Consider the following 25,355-nt stretch of genomic DNA (forward strand, 5'->3'; position numbering starts at 1 on the left):
ACAAGGAGACCAACAGGTGCTTGACAAAATCTCTTTTCAGATTCTGTACTGAAAAAGCCAATCTGTAACAGCTCTAATCACACTTAGCCTCTGAAAATGAACAGGATGAATGTGGTTAGTGAAACAATGAAAGATACAAGCAACTTAATTCATTGATAATATAAGTACAATTCTATGTGTGATAGGAAGACATCAACATTTTGAAAACAGCAGCTTAGTGGCTGTGCAGATATATGTTAGGGTCTGCTCAAATAGGTCTTAAATGTTCACAAACTTTGATATTTTAACCCTGAGAACGCCCAACATATCCAAGAAACTTTTGTAACAAGAATATCAAAGTTTTTATGGTATGCCCCAACATGAGAAACACTGTGGAATGATATGCAGGAAGCAATACTAACTCAGGACTAACAATGCTGAAACTCTGGAGGCTTGGGCATAATGACAGTCACAGAGTAACATCGTGAAATGGGTTCACTCTCTCTTAGTCAGAGTCTAACCAAAAAGGTGTTGGTAAAACAACATTGCACAATAACAACATTGCACAATGACTAGGGGAGAGGTGCTCGACAAACACGGAAAAAGCTTGTAGTAATGTCTCTCCAGACAAGATAATGCGACTTCATAACATGATTACAAAAGTACATGACATCATAAATTACACTAAGCATACAATATATATATATATATATATATATATATATATATATATATATATATATATATATATATATATATATATATATATATATATATATATATATATATATATAATATACATGAATATAAACATCTATACAGCAAAAGTACTCACAATTTTACCTTGCCAATTGAAAATTTGAACCTACATATATGATGAGCGTTAACAGACCAACCCGACTTCTTGTCAGTGTTTCAGTTTATGTGTGTAACCCGTCAAACAAACACAGCAGTTTGAAAGCATGATCTGTTGTTAAACAACTTTTATCCTACGTCGACTGAAACTCTGAGGATTCACAATCTCAATTTCACTTTCTTCGATTTATTTTTTTTTTTGTTTAAAGTGAAATTCATGTGTTTGCTTTCACTGCAAACAGTCTGCGAAATTCCTTTGCAATTTGAATATACTGTCAACTATCAAGTAACATTCAAAATAAACCAAACTTGGAGAGGGGATTTCCTATGTTGTCATGTCTCAGTACATTTGGCACTACAATAAACTATAAACATAACTAACTAACGGATATAGGAAACCAATTTCTCAGTCTTAGTCCAGGCCACCTGCTCTCAAAATGTGTATGGTGAACTTTGGTTATAACAAACAAATTTACAGTTCTTTGCAATAACCATACAGTATGGGATGAAATGGACGGTTGTCTCAAACAATGCATTTACACACAGTTTCAAAACATAAATATAATTAATTTAAGGCTGTCATTACATGATAAAGCGATAATGGTCACTGCATGTTGCAATATTGTAACAGCTAATATATACTGCAAAAGAAAATTTCAGCTCTTAAATTGACATTGTCTTCTATAGGATTACACATAACTTGAGTTGCTTTCGATTCCAAAACTTGAGAAAAAAACACACTTGCCTTGCTTTTGCTGTTCAGTATAAAACTAATTTCATTCCTTACAGATGATATTTTCCATTATTCAAACTCATAACCAACCTAGTAAGCATCTTTTCTGAGTGGCATTTTAGAGAATTTTATGGATAACAACTTCTTTATTACAACAGTGCGACATTTCAGTACAGATTCTTGTACTGTTGTCAAGCAGGAATGTAACATACAGTGGTGGCATAGTATATATACTGAGTGTAACAAAGAAAACAAGGTAATTAACACAAAAGGGTGGGCGGGCTCCCTTGTCATAAAGATATTATCCACAAAGTATCCATATCCTTGCACTTGCTAGCTCCTAAAATGCCACTCAAAGAAAGCATTTTAAAGGTTGGGAAGATAAGGTGAACCAAGTTCTATGGCTAATCAACTTCTTTACTGCAATGAGTGCGACATTTCAGTGTAGGTACAAACACATGCATGATAACAGTGTCAGTACCTTCACCGAAACGTCATTGCAACAATGTACTCGACTATTCATAGGCAAGAACACAGGTGACTAGATACCTGTTGTTGTATTGGTAAGCAATGTGTACATACTCAATCATTGCTGATGTTTTCAAACATTAAATGCTATCTCACTAAGGTAACAGGTTGGGGACTTGCCCAAAACACAATGTATTCTGTTGTGTACCCAGCTATCACGCTGAAAGTCTCTTTACTCCTTGGCCTTACACCCTGGACATGGAAGTGTGGTTGTTCATACATCTTAAGGAGGTTATGTGTAGGATGAAACACGCCTCCGAGGTTTTGGTAGCTCATGTAAACCCTCGGAGGAGGGAAAATAGCTAGGACTGAAGACCCGAGGTATTTCCCCCCCCAACTCCAAGGGTTTACGTACGCTACCAAAACTGAGAAGGGTTTGATCCATTTTACAAAACCGATCTGGTGAAAAATGAATAAGTGAATAAGCAAAATAACACAACTCGGGAAAATCAGCGTTATAGAGAATCGATTTCGTATTGGCGCTATAGAGAATTGACAGAAGGTAAACAGGGTCATGCAGTCACGGAGTGCACATGCAGGAGTCGTCAACCACGTGGCCTAGTCGAGCACTCAGCTATCATTCAGTGGCAAGATGTCATTGAGAAAGGAGGGAGACGAAATTTCCTAACTCAAACAGAAACACTGTCGGTTGCTGAAATAGAAAATGATGATGACGACGACGAGGCTCTACCAAACAAACGTTGAAGAACAGCAGGTCTGCTAAATTACAGGCAAGTTCCCTTTAACTATGACAATGTTATTGGCTAATTGGAAGGATAAGTTTAGTGCAAATTTAGTACATATTACAGTATTACATTTAGAGATCATTTAATGTTTCATTTCAATTGTCTCATCAATGCTCATGGGTGAAATATTGCCCAAGTGGCGTTAAACAATAATTCACTCACTCAAAACTGTTATCGCTAGGTTTACATAATTCAAGTAGTAAGAACATTTTCAAAATACTTAACAGTTAAGTATTTCTTTCAGGACACAGAAGTGCCGCTGTCCGTACCTACAAGTGTTCTTCTGATGAACAGAAGTACGGTCTCTCGAATATCCTGACAACTAAAAAGGCCAGAGAAGACACAGCGAGATGCACAGAGGAGGAAACACCGGACACTGTCTCTCCACAGGAAGAAGGAAAACTGACCAGATGAAACATTACTTTCAATTTCAATTTCTGATTGTACATGGTCAACGAGAAATAAAAGAAATACTGTTGGTTTTGTTTTTGATTGCATTCGTTAAGAGTGTATACCTGTAGTTTTTACGTCAAGGAAGACACAGGGACTTCCACATGAAGACCCAGGTACTTGTTAAAAAATTATACATAAGTAACAGAGGTAATTACCAAGTACCCGGGTTTTCACTTGGAACCTGGGACTTCCTCGAACTAAGATGCAATCGAGGTTTTCATCATGTTTGAAGGAACCCACAAGATAAAGAAAAATCATCTCAAGAGGTTTATAATCTTAGTTGAAGGTGTTCATATGGAGTGACTCGTCACATAAAGATGGTGGATGTGATTGATGTTGGATTGTGACTCTCATAGTCCACGTCACTGTCCTGGGGCTGGCCCTGCCGTTGAGATTGGACTTCAGGTTGTGTCTGTCTTTGGGTCTGAGCTCGGGCTTTGGCCTGAGGCTGAGGCAAGTCTGGTTTTTCACTTGAGATCTTTTGTGATACAACCAGACCTATACCTAAAACTGCCATTTTTTCCTCAGTCTCTGACACTTCAGCTACATGTCCTTGCACTACTTCCTTTGGACGGGTCTCCAGCTGACCTTGGAGTGATGACCGCTGGAGTGATGGTGCACCTATTGTTCCAGCAGTCATAGCACATGGCCCATATTGACTTGTCTGGACAGGAAGTTCACCTTTAAATGAAGATTGTCACATGATAAGCCAATACAGAAGTATATTCCTTGTAGGAAAAAATACAGAGGTACTACAAAGGATGTTATATACTGTTTTGTTTTATTGTTGTTTAACCTCACACTCAGCAATACACTAGCTATATGGCAGAAGTCTGTAAATAATTGAGTATGGACCAGACAATCCAGTGATCAACATCACGAGCATTGATCATGCATTTGGGATAAGATGACATGTAGGGAGAGAGAGAATGGGTTAAGTTTTACGCCGCACTCAGCAATGATTCCAGCTATAAGTCGGCGGTCTGTAAGACAATCCAGTGACCAACAACATGAGCATCGATCTGCGCAATTGGGAACCGATGACATGTGTCAACCAAGTCTGCAAGCCTGACCACCCGATCCCATTAGTCGCCTCTTACGACAAGCATAGTTGCCTTTTATGGCAAGCATGGGTTGCTGAAGGCCTATTCTACCCCAGGACGTTCACGCGTCTGATGACGTGTAAACCAGGACAGCACGCTTTATTAAAGTAGCCTATGCTGGTTAACAGAATCAGGTTCTTCAGAGCTGACTTGAAAATGTTGGGGATGTTCATGAAAATGTTTCCAGCATATAATACACTATAAATAGCAAGGATTTTCTCTTGGGTTATAAAAACTGTGAGTCAGATGTATCAGGGCTAGCTGAGGATTGGTCATGCGTCTTCAGAATGAAAGATTCCAACAGTCTGAACATGTAACAGAAGTCGGCCATCAGTTGCCCACTGAAGATCACCTTCCAGCATTTGCTCACTCTCTCAGATTTCAACTACTAGTTCACCCTCAGTAGTAGGATTGTCTTGCAATAGAGAACTATGTTCCGGTCATAGGTTACTATTGTCGTTGGTATGAGTATCAATTTTCATATAGTCCTCAAAGTCATGATAATATTTGCACATGTGGGTTGTTCCCTGCCAAACAGCCTCAAATATAATAGCATATATTCACACCATCCCCTACGCTGAATTTAAAATGAGATTCTTTCTTTTTCATGTGCATTATGATTATATTGGAGGTCAAGGTATAGGGAAGTTTCATCAAGTAAAGTAGACAGGTACTGGGGAACAGAATAATGTGCTCTAGTTAGTCGAAGAGCAAGACAGTTGGATTGAAAATCGTACAATGCATTATCACGTGGGCTATTGCTCATATATGCATGATGTCTGATCAAAGTATGTCATAGTCAGACCTAGAGGAGGGGTACAGGGGTGCGCACCCCCACCCCCACCTTTTGTCCAGAAATTTTGTTACATGACCATCGAAACTCAGGTGAACCCCCCCCCACACACACACACTTTGTCAAAAAGCTGTATCCACCCCTGTATGCGCATATCTAAAAATGAATGTCTCAATACACCTTGAAGGTCAAAATGATCATACACACATAATGATGATAGGAACATAACTGGCTTAAAACAGGTTGCAATCACAGGTTGTGCATTACTTTTTTCCATGGATATATCTTAAAAAATGCATCCAGCGCAATATCATACCTGCACTGAGTGCAGGTTCTGTCTTTCTATCAGTTGTGTCGGGTCCAGCTGCAGGTGACCTTTCTGTCATGTGACCGGAATCACTCATGGTCATGTCTTCAAAGTTCACGGTTGGTCCCATGTGCCAAGGATTATACTGACCTGTGAAACACAAAGAATCAAACCTTTGCAAATTTTCAGCTTATAAAGCGAACCTTTATTAATTCTGGGAATGTGAAAAGGATGCTTGACGAAAAAAAAATGACAGTCTTGTTTTCATCAAAGGTGAAATAAATATGAACCTGGCCATAAGACATCTATCATCCCCATCAGATGGTTAAAAAACTGGACCTGTAAGTGACTAACAGGCATTGTAGACAACATCACTGTGACACATCTTTGACTGCTATTTTCAAGCAGTCTTGACATTACTGACGCCAAGGAGTAACATAATATATATCTCCTCAATGATTTAGTTACAATGCCAAAAGACAGACCTCAAGTAGCACATGACCTTAGTTGCTGGAGTTCTATGTGATCAAGACAAATACTTTTCTTGCAAATTTAGAGATTGTGAATGCACTGATGATGTGCTCTCTTCAGTGCCCCGTTCCTGACGGCGATCATAGCGCTACAACAGTCGAAAAACCCATACTTTAACATTGACTTACAAATATCATAGTACTTCAATCACCTTGAAGAACGGGGCCCTGGGCTGCTTTATAGATTGGAGTATGTAAATAGCATTGATTCTGAACGCATACGAATAAATGGATTTTATGGAAGCATCTACTGTAAAATCATTATTATTCGTGGGGGTTTAATTTTCGCGCTTTTCGCGCAAAGAAATTATCCGCGAAAATAAAACCTCAGCAAATAATTATGATAAATTGTGGAACATTACAGTTACCTGTGTTATACTCTCGTGATGATGCGCAAAAATTAAACCGCGTGAATTAGTCAATTTTTCTGTTTCCGCGAAAATTTAACCGCACGAAAATAAATGATTTTACAGTATTTTATAGCCATCAGGACTACTTTAATGTAGAAAAGACGAGTGATGCTATATATAACATAACCTTATTTTACGCAGCTGGAAGGAGCACTCCATGACTACCTTTAGCCGAGGTCCTTTTGGCCAGCATAGAAACTGATGTGTTAGTGACAGTAGTACAACAGGCAGATCATTAGTCCCTACGCAAACAGTCATGGATATAATATTCTGCTTGTCTGGGTTAATGAGGACACATTGTAAATATTCCACTGTGTGCAAGTTACCAAATCTCCTAAATGACAGGCGAAATGGCATTACTGACTATGTACCTGATGAATATGGCGGAGGGTCTGAGGGTGGGTTGAGTCCATCATTGTAACCAAAAAACTCTCGGGTATAACCAGACTGTTCTGGAAGGTCACCAGGCTGTCCTGGAGGAATAACAGGCTGCCCTGGAGGGACACCAGGCTGCCCTGGAGGAACACCAGGCTGCCCTGGAGGTATAACACGCTGCTCTAGGGTATCACCGGGCTGCTGTGGAGGAACACCAGGCTGCTCTAGGGTATCACCCAGCTGCTCTGGAGTGTTAACAGGCTGCCCTGGTGGTATAACAGGCTGCTCTAGGGTATCACCAGGCTGCTCTGGAGTGTTAACAGGCTGCCCTGGTGGTATAACAGGCTGCTCTAGGGTATCACCAGGCTGCTCTGGAGTGTTAACAGGCTGCCCTGGAGGAACACCAGGCTCCCCTGGAGGGTCATCTGCCTGTTCTGCTGGTTCATCTATCTCAGTGTTTGATCCTTGAAGATGCTCTAGTTCTGGGTCAGCAGGAAAACCTAAAAGCATAAGAAAGGCATGAAATCAGTTGATGTGAGGGCGAGTCTGCAGGCTTTGAACAATATTTTACTTGTATCAGTGCATGTCAGTGAGGCAGGCCCAAGTCTTGTGACCTGTGAGTATGGTGCTGACTGCATGGTATTTACATAACATGACATCAGTTGATGTGAGGGTGAGTCTACAGGCTTTGAACAATATTTTACTTGTATCAGTGCATGTCAGTGAGGCAGGCCCAAGTTGGTGCAGGTCTTGTCAGCTTTGAGTATGGTGCTGACTGCATAGTATTTACAAAGATGAATCAACATACTACCCATCAAAGTTTAGGCTCGCTTAAGAGCTCAGTATAAGTTATAGATATACATGGTTACATCAAAGATGAGTTTGTCCATGAACTTACGGACTTCAGTCATGCATCAAATTGAAGAAAACCATGTGCAAATACCACATCTACATTTGGGTGTAAAGTTTTGTTAAGAATTTGTCAATTTTCACATACTGAACTCATGACAATAATCTTTTCAACATTACGAATTTGTTTAACTATACATTAGTTTACATGTTAACAGAGCATATTAACAGTAATGAGTGAGTGAGTGATTTTACTTTTTTGCCACACTCAGCAATATTCCAGCTATATGGGGGTGGTCTGTAAATAATTTGAGTGTGGACCAGACAATCAAGTGATCAACAACATGAACATCAATCTGTGCAGTTGGGAACCAATGACGTGTCAACCAAGTCAACGAGCCTGATCACCCAATCCCGTTAGTCACCTCTTACGATAAGCATTGTCGCCTTTTCTGGCAAGCATGGGTTGTTGAAGGTCTATTCTACCCTGCGACCTTCACGGGTCCCATCAGTTAATATTGTTGTACCCTGAAATCAATCATTCAATACTGGCCAACATATGGTCATCATTTAGAGTGTTATTGTCTAGGCCCAACTTCACAGTGAGTGAGTGAGTGAGTGAGTGAGTGAGTGAGTGAGTGAGTGAGTGAGTGAGTGAGTGAGTGAGTGAGTGAGTGAGTGAGTGAGTGAGTGAGTGAGTTTAGTTTTACGCTGCTATTAGCAGCATTCCAGCAATGTCACAGCAAGAAACACCAGAAACAGGGTTCACTAAGTGCAACCATGTGGGGAATCAAACCCAAGTTTTTGGTATGACAAGCAGCCGCTTTAACAACAAGGCTAGCATACCACCCCAATTCAGAGAGGGAGAGTATGTGTTTATTGTTTAAGCTACACCCTTCAGTATTCTTGATATCACAAAGGTCTGCAATAATCCATCTTGGACCAGACAATCCAGAGATAAACATAAGAAGTACTTAACAATATTTTTGGACCTGATGACATGAAACAAGCAAGTCAGCAAGCTTGACCACTGGCATGATTAGCTGTCATATTCAGAAAATTAATTGCAATCATTAATCAAATATTTCAGATTTCTTATTCAAGAATTTTTAAAATTGAATTGGAGCATTATTCTTCCATATTCAATGTGAACAATGTCATTTCCTGCAGTCTTGTACATTTATAGATAACATGACGATAATGTGGTCACCGTCGTGACAAATGCTGTCAAATAGTTATTATTTTGTCATTGCTTTACGAAACATATGTCAAATATAGAATATTTATATAGCACACATAGTACATGCTCAAGGCAAAGGTATATCTTTCCCCTCGATCACTGGATGTCAATCTCAGCGGTACATTGTATTATCAATCTCAACATCCTGTGGAGTATACAAGTCTTGCAGCCACAGCCTTCTCATCCTTACGAGGTACCCATTCACAGCTGGGTGGACTGGGACAAGTAATCACAGTACCTTGTCCAAGGTTTACTGCATGTTGCTGTACCAGCAATCAGGTATTTTGCACGCATTCATGTGGCCACCAGCTGGTCATATAGCAACGGTACAAGGTTGTGACAATGCATCAAGTTGAGTCTAAGGTTTTTACACTCAGTCACAGGTGGGTTCGATCCCTACACCTCAAGCTTGCTGAATCTCTAGCCTGGCGCCTTAGACAGCTCGCCCGCTGTGCCCCCATTCAACAAAACAAAACTATCGCCACTCACCAATTGCTGCTTTGTTAGTGTATTCGTTACCCAATATTTACAATATGCATCACATTTGCCTCAATGAGGAATGGTTGCAGCACTTTTAACAATTCAATGCCATTAACTGAATCGTATGACAAGAAAGGAGTCCAAGGAAGCTAACAAAGATGCTCAAGATACGAGAGTCGGGTACGCGGGGGATACAGCTTTTTTGGAAATGGGGATGCACAGTTCAGTTTCACCTGTTTTCACAAGCATTTCAATTAATTAATTAAAATATTTTCAGGATGAAGTGGGATCTAGCCATGAGTGACTGAGTTTGTGAATATGGTTTTACATCACTTCTTGCAACATTCCATCAATATCATGGCACGGGACGGCTGAAATGGGCTTCTCATGCTGTACCCATGTGGGAACCAAACCTGGGTCTTCATCATGATGAGCAAACGCTTTAACCACTGGGCTAGCACACCGCCCCAGATTTGGCTATGGGGGAGGATCACTCATGATGTTATGTCTGATATGAAGCAAGTCTAGATTTTCCCTGGTTCAAAGCTCACACTGGCCCCTTTTAAAAATATTATATACAATCAAATCCCAATGAGTCGAATTGCTGGGGATGAAGCAATAAATTCAACTTATCGATGTATTCGAGACATGGGTATGTTCATGATGGTAGAAGAAAATGTCAGGACCGACTTGTACTTCGAGTGACGCTGACTTATCGGAATTTGACTGTAGTTGTTTATTTCTGTCAGCATTATGTACAGTCAAATAGTTGTGAAAGAACAGATATCTTGAAGTAAAAACATGGTCATTTTGTATCTAATTCCCTCAGATTTTTTAACACAAGAGTCATTCATTTCAGAAGATTTCATATCCCCCTGGCCCCTACATATTGAATTCTTGAAAAATATAAATGTCACATATCTGTAATCAGAAAAAGTCACCCTTTCAAGATCTGTCTCATATATCTGCCAAGATCTTTTGAAAGATATGAAATGGTTTTCGAGTTGTGCTCCGGAAACAAAGTCAGCAACATGTCCATGCAAACTGAGAAAATAATAAATCACAATAAACCTGTAAATACCAAAAGGCACCACTTTGGGGTCTGCCACACATATCTACCATGTTTTACTGACAGATATTAAGAAGTTTTTGAGTTCTGCTCCGAAAACAAAACACACCGCACTTTTCCGAACAAGTCCGAAACGTTTCCATGGAAACCGAGAAAATAAGAAATCACAAAAACCTGTAAATAGCAAAAGGCACCACTTTACGTTCTGATTGTTATATCTACCAAGTTTTGCAGAAAAATATTTAATGGCTTTTGAGTTCTGCTCCGGAAACGAAGCCCATCCCTCCAATTTGAGACCAAGCCCGAAACATTTCCATGGAAACCGAGAAATCACAAAAACCTGTAAATAGCAAGAGGCACCACTTTGGGGTCTGTCACACATATCTACCAAGTTCTGCAGAAAAATAATTAACGGGTTTTGAGTTCTGCTCCGGAAATGAAGCCCACCTTACCATTAGACTAACACCAAAATGTTTCATGGATAAACAAAAAAAATAAAAATGCCAAAAATCTGGAAATAGCAAAAGGCACAACTATAGGTTGAGATTATTGTATATATCAACTTTGGTCTAAAATATTGAACGGTTTCTGAGTTATGCTCCAGAAATAAAATGATTAAGGACAGACGGACGGGCAGGCAGACGAGGCATCGACTATATGCCCACGCATTACATGCTGGGGGATAAAAACACTGTTAGAGTTCCTGGTGACATCTTACCTCGGTTAACCACTGCCCTATTCCTGTTGGAAACAGCTCCAAACACACAGCAAAACCAATTGTGATTTTCAGCATTTGTTTCGCCTGAAACACAGGAAATAGTTCTGCTGTTACCTAGGCCATTCACGACATAAACACTGTATTATATCATGTTTTCAAATGCTACACTCAAGCTGCATGGCAGTGGTCTGTAAATGATCAAGTCTGGACCAGACAATCCAGTGATCAACAGAATGAGCATCGATCAATGCACCAGCTGTACATAATGGTGTCCTGGGTCCTTATTCAACATTTCTTTGGTTGTCACGTCAGTGATATGGCAGCAGTGTGTAAATAATGGAATCTGGACCAGACAATCCAGTGATCAGCATTGATCTACACAACTGGGACAGGATCACATTTGTCAGCCTAGTCAGCAAGTCTAATACCTGACACCGTCAGCTGCCTCTTACGACAAGCATGGGTTACTCAAGAGCAATTCTAACTCAGATCTTCACAGATAGATTGGTCAAGAAAATGTTATTATTGAAAATCATGGGCAGATAAGTTTGAGATTGTATTGTTTTGGTATCATCTGTGTCTTTTCAGAAACATAACATGGCATTACCATTTTTCCTTTTCCAGCAACACAAGACAGTTACCAAGGCAACAACCACAACAATGATGCCAACAAGAATAATGCTGATGGGAATCCATAGGTGCCATCTGGTGCCGATGTCTTCCTGGGAGTCTGTGAGTGAGCTGGAATGATATTATGCCAACATAAATCAGTATTCACTTACAGTCTTCACCATGGACGTCCTGCTGTTTACCCTCACTAACCTTGGGTTACATGAGTACCAGGTAATGATTAAATACGGGGTTGGAAATCTGAGAGCACAAGAGCACAACCCATTCTATTTTGACATGAAAAATACTTTTCAAATCAGAGCAAGGGAAGTGTGTTGCCAACCTTTGCACGCTTCACTCGCATATAAGAAGACTGGTCATTTTCTCTACTCTGCACAACCCCATTTGTGCCACAGTTTGCCTGTGGCTAATAATGGATATATATGGATAATATACAACGGACATTATGAACTGATCATCAAAATTAATCGGCTAAGGTCACTTCGATGAGACTGCCACCAACAAAACCAAACACCTCTGTATATTATTGTAGATCAAAACAATGGCATTACCATATGTTATATTTGGGATTTCACTTCCTCAGTATAGTACAAATTCTAGTACCTTTTTGGTTGAGTCCCATTCGGGATTCGAACCTGCACCCTCAGAGTCTGGCACCTAATCGCCAGCACACAAAGTCAGCCACCTAACCTGCTTAGCCACCGCGACTTCCACAAAAATGAAAGTCGGCCAACTGGTAGTCTAGACTGCGTACTTTGTGTACCCCTCTGATAAGTGTGAATTGGCATGGCTCCCACGGCCGAAAGCTATGATTACACGATGCCATGTAGGAAGTGGTAAAATGCAACATATGTTATATTTGGGATTTCACTTCCTCAGTAAAGTACAAATTCTAGTACCTTTTTGGTTGAGTCCCATTCGGGATTCGAACCAGCACTCTCAGAGTCAGGTACCTAATCGCCAGCACACAAAGTCAGCTGCCTAACCCGCTTAGCCACAGTGACTTCCACAAAAATGAAAGTTGGACAACTGGTAGTCAACCAAAAAGGTACTAGAATTGTACTTTACTGAGGAAGTGAAATCCCAAGTATAACACATGTTGCATCTGACCACTTCCTAGATAGCATCGTGTGAGCAATGGCATTACCCATTCTCATTGTTTTCACGAGGAAGAATTCAGCAGTGAATTCAGCAGTGAAGCAAAACTATCTGATCGTGTTGTTAGAAATTTAAATGAAAAAATTAAAGATATCTCTCTTTGACAATTTTTCTTTAAGAATTAGAAACTTAGAACAGTTGAGGACTTATAGGTTTGTGATTGATAACAGCAAATGGAGTTTCTTAGAATCAATATTTTGTTATTTCAATTCATCACTTGTGATCTAAAAGTACTGTTATACAATTATACAAGCAGATAGAGGTGTTAGTGCATATATGAGGTATAAGTCGGTTTATAGACACCTACTTTGTTATAATACAAGTGTACAAGCAGATAGAGGTGTTAGTGCATGTATGAGGTGTAAGTCGGTTTATAGACACCTACTTTGTTATAATACGTACAAGCAGATACAGGTGTTAAGGCATATACGAGATATAAGCTGGCTTATATACAGGTTCATATACACCTACTTTATTTTTCTCATATCAGCTTCACTATCATCGTCATTGTCTGAAATATCACAAAACTCATGCACAAAACAAATGCACTCCTGCAGCAAACATAAAAGTGTCATTTAAATCAGTTCTTGCTATCAATGTTGGTACATCCAATTAAAGGTCACATTGGTGAAACCTCTTGCATACTATGACAGACCAATCAAATTCCAGCTTTTGAGTTTTGTTTTACCCCGCATTTAGTAACACTGCGCAATATCACAGCCGTTAACAACAGAAATGATCTTCACACAATGTGCCTTATGGGAAATTGAACCCAGGTCTTCAGTGCTGTGAGCGAACACCTTAATGTCTAGGCTACCCCACTACCATAGACTATCAAGAAGACCACAAAAAGGAAAATATATGGATGTAAAATTCTTTATTATTTTGGACATATGTTATGTGAAAGCCAAATTTCTTTTTGGACTCTATTTACATGTTGTTAAAATAGATTGCTGAATTCAGATTGTGTTTCTCACTGATATTAGCTGACATATCAATGAGAAATTAGCTGATTTTGAATGATGGAAAACTTGCATGGCCAATAATCGCTCTTCATCTTCAAAAACATGTCAGTACTTTTATCAGACATGAAACCTTTGAACTGGTCCCTTAGCAAAGCTCTGATTGGTCAGATTAAGAGTCGGATATGACCCTTGAAACGAATGTACCCATAAATGAATTTTGGCAGCTCTACACATTCAATATACAAATCAGAGAACAAACAAGGCAGTTACAATCTTGTTTAACCTTGTTACACATAATCTGGTATATATCAGTCTCTTATCCAGCTATTAAGTCAGCAAGTGAGCGAGTTACGTTTTATGCTGGACTCAGCAATATTTCAGTTATATGGCGACGGTCTGTAAATAATCGAGTCTGGATCAGACAATCCAGTGATCAACAACATGAGCATCAATCTATGCAAATGGGAACCTACATGTGTCAACTAAGCCAGCGAGCCTGACCACCTATTCCCATTGTTCCCCCTTTAAGACACACGTAGTCGCCTTTTATGGCAAGCTTGGGTTGCTGAAGTTCTCTTCTACCCCGCGACCTTCACGGGTCCCACCTAATAAGTTAAACTGCAACAATGTTCTTCACTGACACACAAATTTGCATATAAATATTCAAAACATTACACTGGTAATTAGTGGTGTTTCTGATTTCATTTTCAATCAGGACACAAAAATCTATTGTAAAAGTAATGAAATAACTTTTTTTATCAAATAGTGAGTGAATGAGTTTAGTCTTACAGCACACTCAGCAATATTCTAGCAATATTTCAGCAATGTGGCTGCGGTCTGTAAATAATCAAGCCTGGACCAGACAACAGCATGACCATACATCTACACACTTGGGATGTGATAATGTGTCAACAAAGTCAGCGAGCATGACCACCTGATCCCGTTAGTCACCTCTTACAACACGCATGGGTTACTAAAGATCAATTCAACCCGCATCTTCATGATATTTTATTAATTACATGTATGGATGAGTTACTGTTGCTTCGGCTTTATATACCTGCAGCAGGTGCAGCTGTTGTCTTTGGTAATGCTGCTGTGTGAGTTGTTGTAGGAGGAACAAGACGGGTATGTTGAGGTTTACTGAAATGAAGAGAAAAAGCCATATCATCAGTTTCAGCAATTTTCTACAACAAAGGTGTGGGTTTGTTGGAGTGAGTGAGTGAGATTAGTTTCAAACCACTTTTAGCAATATTCCAGCAATAGCACGGCAGGAAACACAGAAACGGGCTTCACACAAAATACCCAATGGGAACCAGGTCTTCAGCGTGATGGGCAAATGCTTTACCCACTAGGCTACCCCACCATCCCTCAGTGAATGAGTTTAGTTTTGAGCTGCACTGAGCAATATTCCAGCAATATGGCGACAGGAAGTGACATGAGTTTTAATTTTTGTTTGTAGTTTAACCCCAGACTTTGTTGTAAATATTTGTGTCTGGACCAGATAAACCAGTGATTAACATTATGAGCTTCAATCTATGCATTTAGGACACGACAACATTTATCAACCAAGGCAGCAAGCCTGATCATCCAATCCCGTTAGTCAGCTCTTATGATGTCAAGCATGGCTTTGAAGAGCTTGTTTGAAGGAAAGCCAGATCGTGGGAGTAATGTAATACTCAGTGGTGCATCCAGAGGTGGGAGTTGCACCTCCCCCTGCCCTCTCCCTTGAAACATTTTTCCCTGAGGAGCATTTTCACCCAACCATTGGACTTGCCCAACCTCATGACTTGTGCACACCCTTTTTCCAAAATTCTGGATCTGAACCTAATACTCAAACTGATACTGATCTGACATGCACCACATCAGAGAATCCCACAACCGCTTGTATACTGCATGCAAAATCTGAAGCAGGATCCACCTACACCAGGATTTGAACCCAGTGGAATTAGCACAGTAGGCAACAGGACCAGCTAGGGCTGTGATACAACAGACACATTACATTAAATCTGAATATTATTGTTATGTAATAGCAGCTAGGACATAATAGAGTCTGGACCAGACAATCAAGTGATAATGAGGAATGATCCATGCTTTTGGGGAGGGAGAAGAGATGTACATCGACCAAGCCTGAAGCCCCCAATCAGTAAAATCAGGCATTAACACCGTCTCCCAGACCCCAGCTCTAATGAAGAATCCCCTGCTTACACTGCAGTGGAAGACCGTGGCGAGCGTGGAACACACTTGTCTAGTCCGTCGTCATGGGGGTTGTGCTGGTTCTCAGGACAAGGCAGACACAGGCGGGAATCTGTTTACAAAGGACTTATTAATCAACAATTTTATTCCACAATATACAAAACAGGCTTGTCATTTTAAGTATGCCAAATTAATTTCAAGGCTCACTGAAGGACAACAGATATACTCTGCTGAGACAAAGGACCACACAGCATACATGGAGATCTTTTGGGCCTGTGGGGCTGGCGAGCAGTAAACTCACTCACTCTGGTCTTAGAACCGCATTTTGAAGTGATACACATAAGAAGTTTTTAGTATATTCTGCTATTTGAAAGTCTTACCGAACTCGTGAGAACTGCTCTCGTCACATGCCTGGTCATGTGATTGACACTGCAGAGGGTCAGGTCCTGAGAATCCTGCGCTCTCATTACAGATACACCTTATTGTGCATCCTCCTTCAGGCAGGTCAGTCACCAGGACAATGTTATCTGGAACACGCGAAACCTGGGTGAGTGTTTCTTTGTTTGTGAATTGCTTTACACAAACTTCCTGCAAATGAAATATTCTGACTATATCTTGGCGATGATTTGTAAACAATCAAACCTCGGACACACAATCCAGTGATTGCTATTATGAACATCAATCATAAAAAATCTCAGATATCAGATGAATACATTGAAACAAGAACTATTTTGCATCATTTGCACTTTCAGATGTAAATTTCTAAGATTTGTCATTGAAAGGTTGTAATTGATTGCTGATATTTCTGACAAAAACTTAAAGATCATCAAATGAGACTCACTACATCACAAAAAGTAAGAGATTAAAGTCAGTCAAAGTAATGATGGTAAACCTGCTGTCAGTAGTATTTTCACGGTAATATCATGGCAACCGATCTTCATGGAGTCTTCATTTCTCCTGATGAAGGAGTAAGAATAGACCATATAACTTTGTGTTGCTTGAATTAGTTTTCCTATTATAGAAGTGCGCTTCTGTCCATCTTTGTGTATGCCACGTTCTAAAATCTCATCAACAACTCACTCACTCACTCACTCACCTGCCTCAGCAGAGCAAGTTTCTCTGAGGCTGTAACATCTTAATGGCAACTCAATCATCTTCATCGGCAGAGCAAATTTCTTATGGATTGTAACATCTTGACGTCAACTCACTCACCTCCACAACAAGTTTCTCTTGGATCATAACATCTTGACAAGAACTAACCTCAGTCGGCAGAGCAAGTTTCTTATGGATTGTAACATCTTGACGTCAACTCACTCACCTCCACAACAAGTTTCTCTTGGATCATAACATCTTGACAAGAACTAACCTCAGTCGGCAGAGCAAGTTTCTCTTGGATCGTAACATTTTGATCACAACTCACTCACTCACCTCCATCCGCAGAGCAAAATTCTCTTGGATCGTAACATCTTGATCACAACTCACTCACCTCCATCCGCAGAGCAAAATTCTCTTGGATCGTAACATCTTGATCACAACTCACTCACTCACCTCCATCCGCTGAGCAAAATTCTTTTGGATCATAACATTTTGAAAGCAGCTCCGATGGGGTGGCATCACACATGCGGAGTCCAGGAGCACAAGGTATGCACGTGAATATGGTCCTACTTGTATCGCATGGAGCTGGTTCATGATCTAAAATAAATACAACAAAGATTAAGGGTGGTGGAAAGAGAGGTAATATCTGAGTCAAACTAATGTTGGCTAGTATGTGGGGTAAGCTGCTACAAGCTTTTGTTGAAGGTAAAGCAATGGTAGAGAAGATGGTTACTGTGTACTCAAGTAGGAAACTGGGGGCCAGTGGGGCCGTCTAGTGGCTATATTGTTCCATTGTTGTGGGTTCCTCACGTGGATACAATGTGTGAAGTCCATTTCTGATGCTGCTGGATTATTGCTAAAAGATTACTATACAAACACTGTCACCTATCACCATTGTATCAACAAAGTATGACATCATAAAGCTTTGAAGTAGTCTCTGTGGAGTGACATAACAATGGATGTAATAATCAACAATGAGGTGCAATAGCCACAGATATCAAACAAGGGTTCCACACGATGGTAGCCCATTTCTGGAGTGCCCCACCATGATATTTCACAGGAATATTGCTGAATGCAGCTTAAAACTAAACAAACTCACTCACAAAACAAGGCAGTGTCTGTATTGTTCTAAACATGCCACTGTTCACACAGAACAAATGGGTGACTGTGCCCTAAACATTCCTGACAAAAATGTGTCATTTAACTATGTGAGTAAGGAACACTTATGTTTATTGCATTTAATTTCATTCTTAAATTGAATCATGACACACAGTACTTGTATTTGTATTAGTGTTGAGTATATTAATGAAAAAAACACGCACGCACGCACGCACGCACGCACGCACGCACGCACGCACGCACGCACGCACGCACGCACGCACGCACGCACGCACGCACGCATGCACGCACAAATCAATCTAACCATCAGATGAAATTTAAAAGAACCATATCTAACCTGGAGGGCATAGGTCCTCATGCCTTCTTGGTAAACAGTGGAATGGGGCCTGAAAGACACAAAACAATTGTCCAGTGTAGTTCATATATTGATAACCCATGAAGATCCTGGTGAGAGCTGGTCTTCAGCAACCCATGCTTGTCATTTGGGAGACTAATGGGATCAGGTGGTTAGATTTGACTTGGCTGACACATGTCATTGTATGCTAATTGCACAGATCGATGCCCATGATGTTGATCATTGGATTATCTGGTCCAGACTCGACTATTTACAGACTGCTGACATGTAGCTTGAATATGGCTGTGTGTGGCATTAAGAAACCAGCAAAACACCCACTGGTCATTGCTCTTTTCCTTAACACTGAGCTCCAAGCTCAGTCGACCCGTGAAAATGTCGGGGTAGAATAGGCCTTCAGCAACCCATGCTTGCCATAAAAGGCGACCATACTTGTCGGATGAGGCGACTAACCGGATCGGGTGGTCAGGCTTGCTGACTTGGTTGACACGTGTCATCAGTTCCCATTTGCACAGACTGATGCTCATGTTGTTGGTCACTCAGTCTCAAGCATCAGCATTCTACATATTTTGCTTTCACATTGCCAGGGAATGAAAACACCTGGAGTACATGCTCTAGCCATCTGACCAAAGAGCACATCAACAAAGCAGGGCGGTGAGATAACCCAGTGGTTAAAGGATTGGCATTGATACAATGTGTGAAACCCATTTCTCGTGTTCCCTGCCATATTGCGGGAATATCGCTTATAGCGGCGTAAGACCAAACTCACTCATCAGTAAAACATGGCACTATGACATTATATAGTATAAACCATGATATATTTATCAATACCATTATGACAATTAAAAACGTAAAATTGGCTGTTGCCTGTTACTATGTGTTATGTCTCACACCATTGTCACTAAACTGATAGGACAAAGGTGAGTGAGTGAGTGAGTTTAGTTTTACGCCGCACTCAGCAATATTCCAGCTATATGGCGGCGGTCTGTAAATAATCGAGTCTGGACCAGACAATCCAGTGATTAACAACATGAGCATCGATCTGCGCAATTGGGAACCGATGACATGCGTCAACCAAGTCAGCAAGCCTGACCACCCGATCCCGTTAGTCGCCTCCTACGACAAGCTGAGTCGCCTTTTATGGCAAGCATGGGTTGCTGAAGGCCTATTCTACCCCGGGACCTTCACGGGTCATAGGACAAAGGTATCATCAAAACACACACAGTGTAATTATACACCACATATGAATAGGCTTAAGTTTTCATTATACCTGAGGTGTTGAGTGGCAAAAATGTAGGCAGTTTTTTTCATATTCGCTCGACTCTGATACAGACCTAAATATATAAGATATAGAAAGGTATGACAGTAAAATGACGGCTCAACCTTTACAATGGTCAATGGAGTATAAATTGTGTAGTTCTTTCAATGATCAAAGCAACAGAATCGTTTGTCAGACCCAAAATGAGCCGAGGGGAGCCGGGTCGCCATTTACTGTCACACCATTCTACATCATATACATTTAGGTCACACTTCCAAATATATATCAGAGTCGAGCGCCTATGTTCTTCTAGATATTTTCATGCTAATGCAACAAGAGAACTCACACTTGAAATCAGTTCTATATATCTAGATATCTATTGAACCAAAAATGTTCTTAAGTCTCAATAATTAAGTTCAGGAATAGTTGTATTAGAGCACCTTGCACTCAATGTTATAAAAATATCCATTCAAATTTTCCACAGTTTTAAGTGTCTTTAGCACAACACTGTAAACAGGAAATATTCTGTATCTTGAAAATTTTGCCTCAGCAAAACCCCCAGCCTGTTCTCCGACGTATTATTTTTGCGAGAGTAGGAGGCTTTGCAAAACCAACATTGTTAACTTAAACTACATTGCTTCTTGTTAGTCCCTTTGATCGTAACAGTATCAACTCAGTGTCAGTGGGCACTGAGATTGCTAGCTCAGTGTCAATCGGCATGTGACTATAAATGTCAGATTGGTCCGATTGTAACTGTACGGAAGCGTGAAGAGATAGGCCTACCAGATCCCTTGAAGGCCTCGACACCAGAGAAGGTCAAGAGGATGGCTGCTGTTAACGAGACCATTGAACAAAGTTTAAGTAGCAGTAGCTATGACACAACCATTACTAAACATGGTGTCAAGCGAAAACGAGAAAATAATATTTCCTCTCCAATCACAAGAGCCAGGAAGATTGCAAAGTATGTGATTGACAACAGAAATACTAAGGCCACCAGACTCTTCAGTTCTGTTCTTAACACGAACATTGGCGAAAGCTCCAACAGATTCATGAAGGAGGCTTACCTTGCTAAGAAGAAAGAAGACAAGACTGCTGATATCGAAGAATTAGTACCCAAACAATGCAGCCGCCCCCTCATGTTGGGAGAATTAGACAAACTTGTGAAAGAACATGTGACTGCCATTCGTGACTATAGGGGTATTGTAAATTACAATATTGTTTTGGCTACTGCTAAGGGTACTGCTATTTTCTTTTGAAAATAGGTCACTTCTGCCGAAAATGGAGGACCCATTTCCTTAAGTAAAACATGGGCAGAATCTTTCTTAATGAGAGCAGGTTTTGTCAAACGTAAAGGTACGAAAGCAGCTAGAAAATTGCCTGACAGCTTTGCTGAACAGAAGAAACAGTTCATTAGTGGTGTAGGGTTTCCAAACGTGACATCCCATCGGATTTGGTTATTAATTTTGACCAAACTAATGTCAAAATTGTACCTGTCCCGAACTGGACATTAGCTACTCAAGGATCAAAACAAGTGGGCATTGTAGGCCTGGAAGATAAGCATGAAGTGACAATGGTATTAGGAAGTAGTGCAAGAGGTGACCTTCTCCCCCATCAGCTGATTTACCAAGGACTTACTGATAGATGCCACGCCCACTTCAAATTCCCCAAAACCTGGCACGTGACTCACTCTGCAAACCAGTGGAGCAACGAATCGACCATGCTCGAGTATAATGACCGTTTGCTTGTACCTTACATCAAAACTGTGAAAAAAGAACTCAAGTTGCCATTGAAACAAAAATCTCTGCTGATCTTTGATGTTTTTGCAGCACATTGTTGTGAATCATTCATGAGCAAGCTGAAGCAACGGAACTTCATTGTCAAATTTGTTCTGGCCGGTGGCATTGGCGAACAGCAGCCAATGGACCTGTCTGTTAATTTGGAGTTTAAGTCAGTTGTGAAAACACAGTTCACAGACTGGTATGCTGATTGTGTTGCCAAGAATCTAAAGGCTGGGGGTGATCAACGTGTTGATCTACACATTAGCATATTGAAACCTCTGCATGCCAGGTGGATCCTGACCAGCTTGGACAGTGTGAAGAAAAACAAAGACTCAATCATTCATGGATGGAAGGCGTCTGTTCTTCTTGATGCCAAAATCCACCAGTAAGTTTATTTGTCAAAATTAAAGTATTTGTTATGTGACACTGATTAAACTGTCTGGGAGTGCTACATCCAATTTGTTATTGTTGTGTGTAGAATTTTTCCGTGTATTTCAAGAATAAAGTATATACGTCATCAGAAATATTTGTTTTCAGGTGTGTGTAATGATAAATATTGTAGGAATGTCTAAATATTTGTTGAAGTAAATTTACGTTTCTTAATATTACTATGTAGAGAACTTTTTGCGTGGGGAAGAGAAACACAAAATTCGCAAAATATAAACAGACGCAGAATATTTCCTGTTCACAGTGTACATTAAGAACATGATGTAGTATACTTACACTGTCAACTACATGACTGAATATTCCATATATCACTATAAGCAACTGTATTTCTGGCATTTTGGCACTCAGTTCCCCCATCCTCTTGGACAGGAATCATGTCTCAGAGCATTAATTCATCCTTTGCCAGTATTCTGCAACAGAAACGATCCCGTCAACTACAAAAAGCCACGTTAAAATCAAATGACACATAGAAAAAGCCAAGATACTAGGTTTTTAGTTTACAGCATTAAATTAAAAGTTGGAATGAATTAAGCATTGTATTAAATCGACTCTCAAGCCCTCTACTGGCTGAGAATTATTTCAAGCGAACCTCCTGGAGTTATGTCCTTCAACATTCGTTTAAGGTGCTTATAGTGAACATACTACAATGAAACTTGCGATTGAGGCCAGTTTGGTATATATTGACAACAAAACATTCGATGTTCTGAGCAGTCATTTACACTCCATGTATGGCAAGTGTTATCTGTTTGAAGCCATTCACCTTAAAGTTTCAAATTTTGAAACCAGGAATAATAAGTCTCTTATTGCACCAATATGACAAGTGAGTGCATATGCCCCCAATACATACATGTAGGCCAAAATATTGTCAGAAATGTGTGGATAATGGGCCTTTAATAAGTTAAACCATGACCTTATGCTTGTCGTAAGAGGCGACTAACAGCATCAGGTGTTCAGGCTTGATGACTTGGTTGAAACATGTCAATTGCGAAGATCGATGCTCATGCTGTTGATCACTGGATTATCTGGTCCAGACTCGATTAATTACAGACCGCCGCCATATAGACGGAATATTGCTGAGTGCGGCGTAATACTGAATTCACTCACTCCCTCTATATGACAAAGTGGCCACAACATGCAGTCAGCCACAACACCGAGTCTGACCATCTCTGAGCCACAGCTCTTATGGCAAACACAGATTGAAGGAGAATCTATAAATGAAAGTTGGTTCAGATTTTGGGTGTCCCATATATTTCTGGACATTACAGCACGTTTCCAAGAAAGGTAACAAAATCTGACAGAACTTAAACAATGTTGGATTATACTAAGGAAATCCTTCTTTGTGGTTAAACGTTGCTTTAAAAAAAAAAATCAAGTGCAATCCAGTCACCTGGGTAATGGCTATCAATTTGTCAAAAGCTGAAAAACTTTTCACATATGATGAAAAAGGAATGATACAGATTTTCTATGCAGATTACTTTTAATTAATCAAGTCTGGACCAGACAGTCCAGTGATCAACAGCATGACCATTGATCTACACAAATGGGAAACAATGACATGTGTCAACCAAGTATGCAAGCCTGAACATCCGATTCTGTTGGTCGCCCATTACAACAAGTGGCCTTTTGTGGCAAGCATGGGTTGCTAAACGCCTATTTTAGCTCAGATCTTCACAGGTCTGATTAATAGAAATTGAAAGAAAAGTTGACAGTTTATTTCATTCCTTTAGAAATGTTCCATCTGCATGGATACACATTAAGTTTGATACATGTATATATAACTAGTAGTACTAGTATCTGAAAGAATTACAGGACACAGATCTTCTCCTACATGGTTCAATTGTATCTTCAGGGAGAAGTAGAAGTGATTGTGTAATAAATCTCACTATGTAATGAATCACTCTCTCTCAGAGAGAGAGAGACAGACAGTGTGTGTGTGTGTGTGTGTCAATGTGTCATAACATCAACAACAATTATATTTGGAATTATCAGCAATATTGGATATGTAAAGTGGCCACTGTGAACATGTTGAAAGCCAAGACTGCCACATGAATACTCATGGAAATGTCATGTAGAAAGTGGTCAAATGTAACGTGTTATATTTGGGATTACACTTACTTAGTAAAGTACGACTTCTAGTACATTCCAAACTCTCTAGTACATTCCAGACTCTCTAGTACATTCCAGACTCTCTAGTACATTCAGGACTCATGGGTGTGGGTTCGTGTCCCAAATAGGATCAACTTAAAAAAGTTCTTGAATTTGTACTTTTCTAAGTAAGTGTAATGCCAAATATGACATATGTTCAGAGCTCCAGATAATTTTTCAAGCAACTGGGTATTTACTCACATGTCTGTTTATGTATGAATAATTATACCTTTTTAGGAATAACTAGCATTTTGAGTACTTTTATGCAGAGTTCTTATCCTTATTGAGTAATTAACTCTTCTAAATATATAAATATAAGTGCATCTCAATAGACTAAATGTTTTCAGTAAATGTCAAATTGCCAAATATTTAGCAGCCATTTCTAAATACAGCCTGTACTCAACATGGGAGTCGTGACTATTAGAGCAAACCCCGGAAAGTGGCTACGGTTATAATAATACATGTTATATAGGCATCGCCTGCCATTAGGTTATCTGTTGTACAATTTGGGTGCCGCTATGAATCATACGTAAGTCAATTTAGTAACTGAGTGATGTACACAAGGTATTATAGACGCCATGTTATTTTCTAATATTGAAGCGAGTATCAACAGGTGACAACTACGCAATTACGTAACGCTGTGCAGTGACTGTCAGTGGCAGGAAATGGTGGCTGCATTAGCCTGACGTTAACGTCAATTTGTCGTACAGAAATAAAAATGTCACATAAAAATACCTGTACTAACTTAGGTAGAAGTCTGAGAATCCTACCTGTTCAATCGAGCTCCTTATAGCCGGGTGACGAGACCCGGATGTTCAACTGATATATGACAACACAGGTAGGCAAGCTGACAACACATACAAACTAGAGCAAAAATTATTACACCCAGTTATCTAGCTGGTGATTTTAATTATTCCACGTCATCACCAGCTGCCAATTAGCTTCAGACACCCAACAAACTGACCTGATGACCACAGCTGAAGGATACATAGTTTGAAGGGGAATCCCCCAAGACTGTCTGTCGTTGATACCCATTGTTTAGCGATC

The 25,355-nt window shown here is 40.1% G+C and overlaps 1 protein-coding gene across 2 annotated transcripts; it reads right to left on the reverse strand.

Moving 5' to 3' along the window:
- Window positions 1–813: 813 nt before the first annotated feature.
- LOC137268694 (uncharacterized) lies at window positions 814–25,139 on the reverse strand. 2 transcript variants are annotated; one of them, XM_067803296.1, is made up of 13 exons: window positions 25,079–25,139; window positions 22,440–22,573; window positions 18,666–18,714; window positions 17,663–17,806; window positions 16,495–16,641; window positions 16,127–16,226; window positions 14,979–15,061; window positions 13,428–13,467; window positions 11,776–11,909; window positions 11,169–11,252; window positions 6,809–7,312; window positions 5,507–5,647; window positions 814–3,975 (listed from the first exon to the last, which is right to left on the reverse strand). In XM_067803296.1, the coding sequence occupies exons 2-13, from the start codon at window positions 22,518–22,520 to the stop codon at window positions 3,602–3,604; spliced, it is 1,881 nt and encodes a 626-aa protein (XP_067659397.1). In that variant the 5' UTR covers window positions 22,521–22,573; window positions 25,079–25,139; the 3' UTR covers window positions 814–3,601. The 2 variants fall into 2 exon arrangements, with proteins under 2 accessions (XP_067659397.1, XP_067659398.1); XM_067803297.1 differs by having other exon boundaries at window positions 25,054–25,106.
- Between the last annotated feature and the right edge of the window lie 216 nt (window positions 25,140–25,355).

This window comes from Haliotis asinina, chromosome 16 (genome assembly GCF_037392515.1).
Source record: "Haliotis asinina isolate JCU_RB_2024 chromosome 16, JCU_Hal_asi_v2, whole genome shotgun sequence".
In the NCBI taxonomy this organism is placed as follows: Eukaryota; Metazoa; Mollusca; class Gastropoda; order Lepetellida; family Haliotidae; genus Haliotis; species Haliotis asinina.

What these genes read in the sequence shown, in the direction of transcription:
- LOC137268694 (XM_067803296.1), bottom strand. Translation starts at nt 22,520, where the DNA reads ATGGGGGAACTGAGTGCCAAAATGCCAGAAATACAGTTGCTTATAGTG. An exon ending in TAGGGCAGTGGTTAACCGAG is followed by an intron (nt 7,313 to 11,168) that starts GTAAGATGTCAC and finishes TTATGCTTTTAG; the next exon opens with GTTTTCCTGCTGACCCAGAA. An exon ending in AGAACCTGCACTCAGTGCAG is followed by an intron (nt 3,976 to 5,506) that starts GTATGATATTGC and finishes CTTCATTTAAAG; the next exon opens with GTGAACTTCCTGTCCAGACA.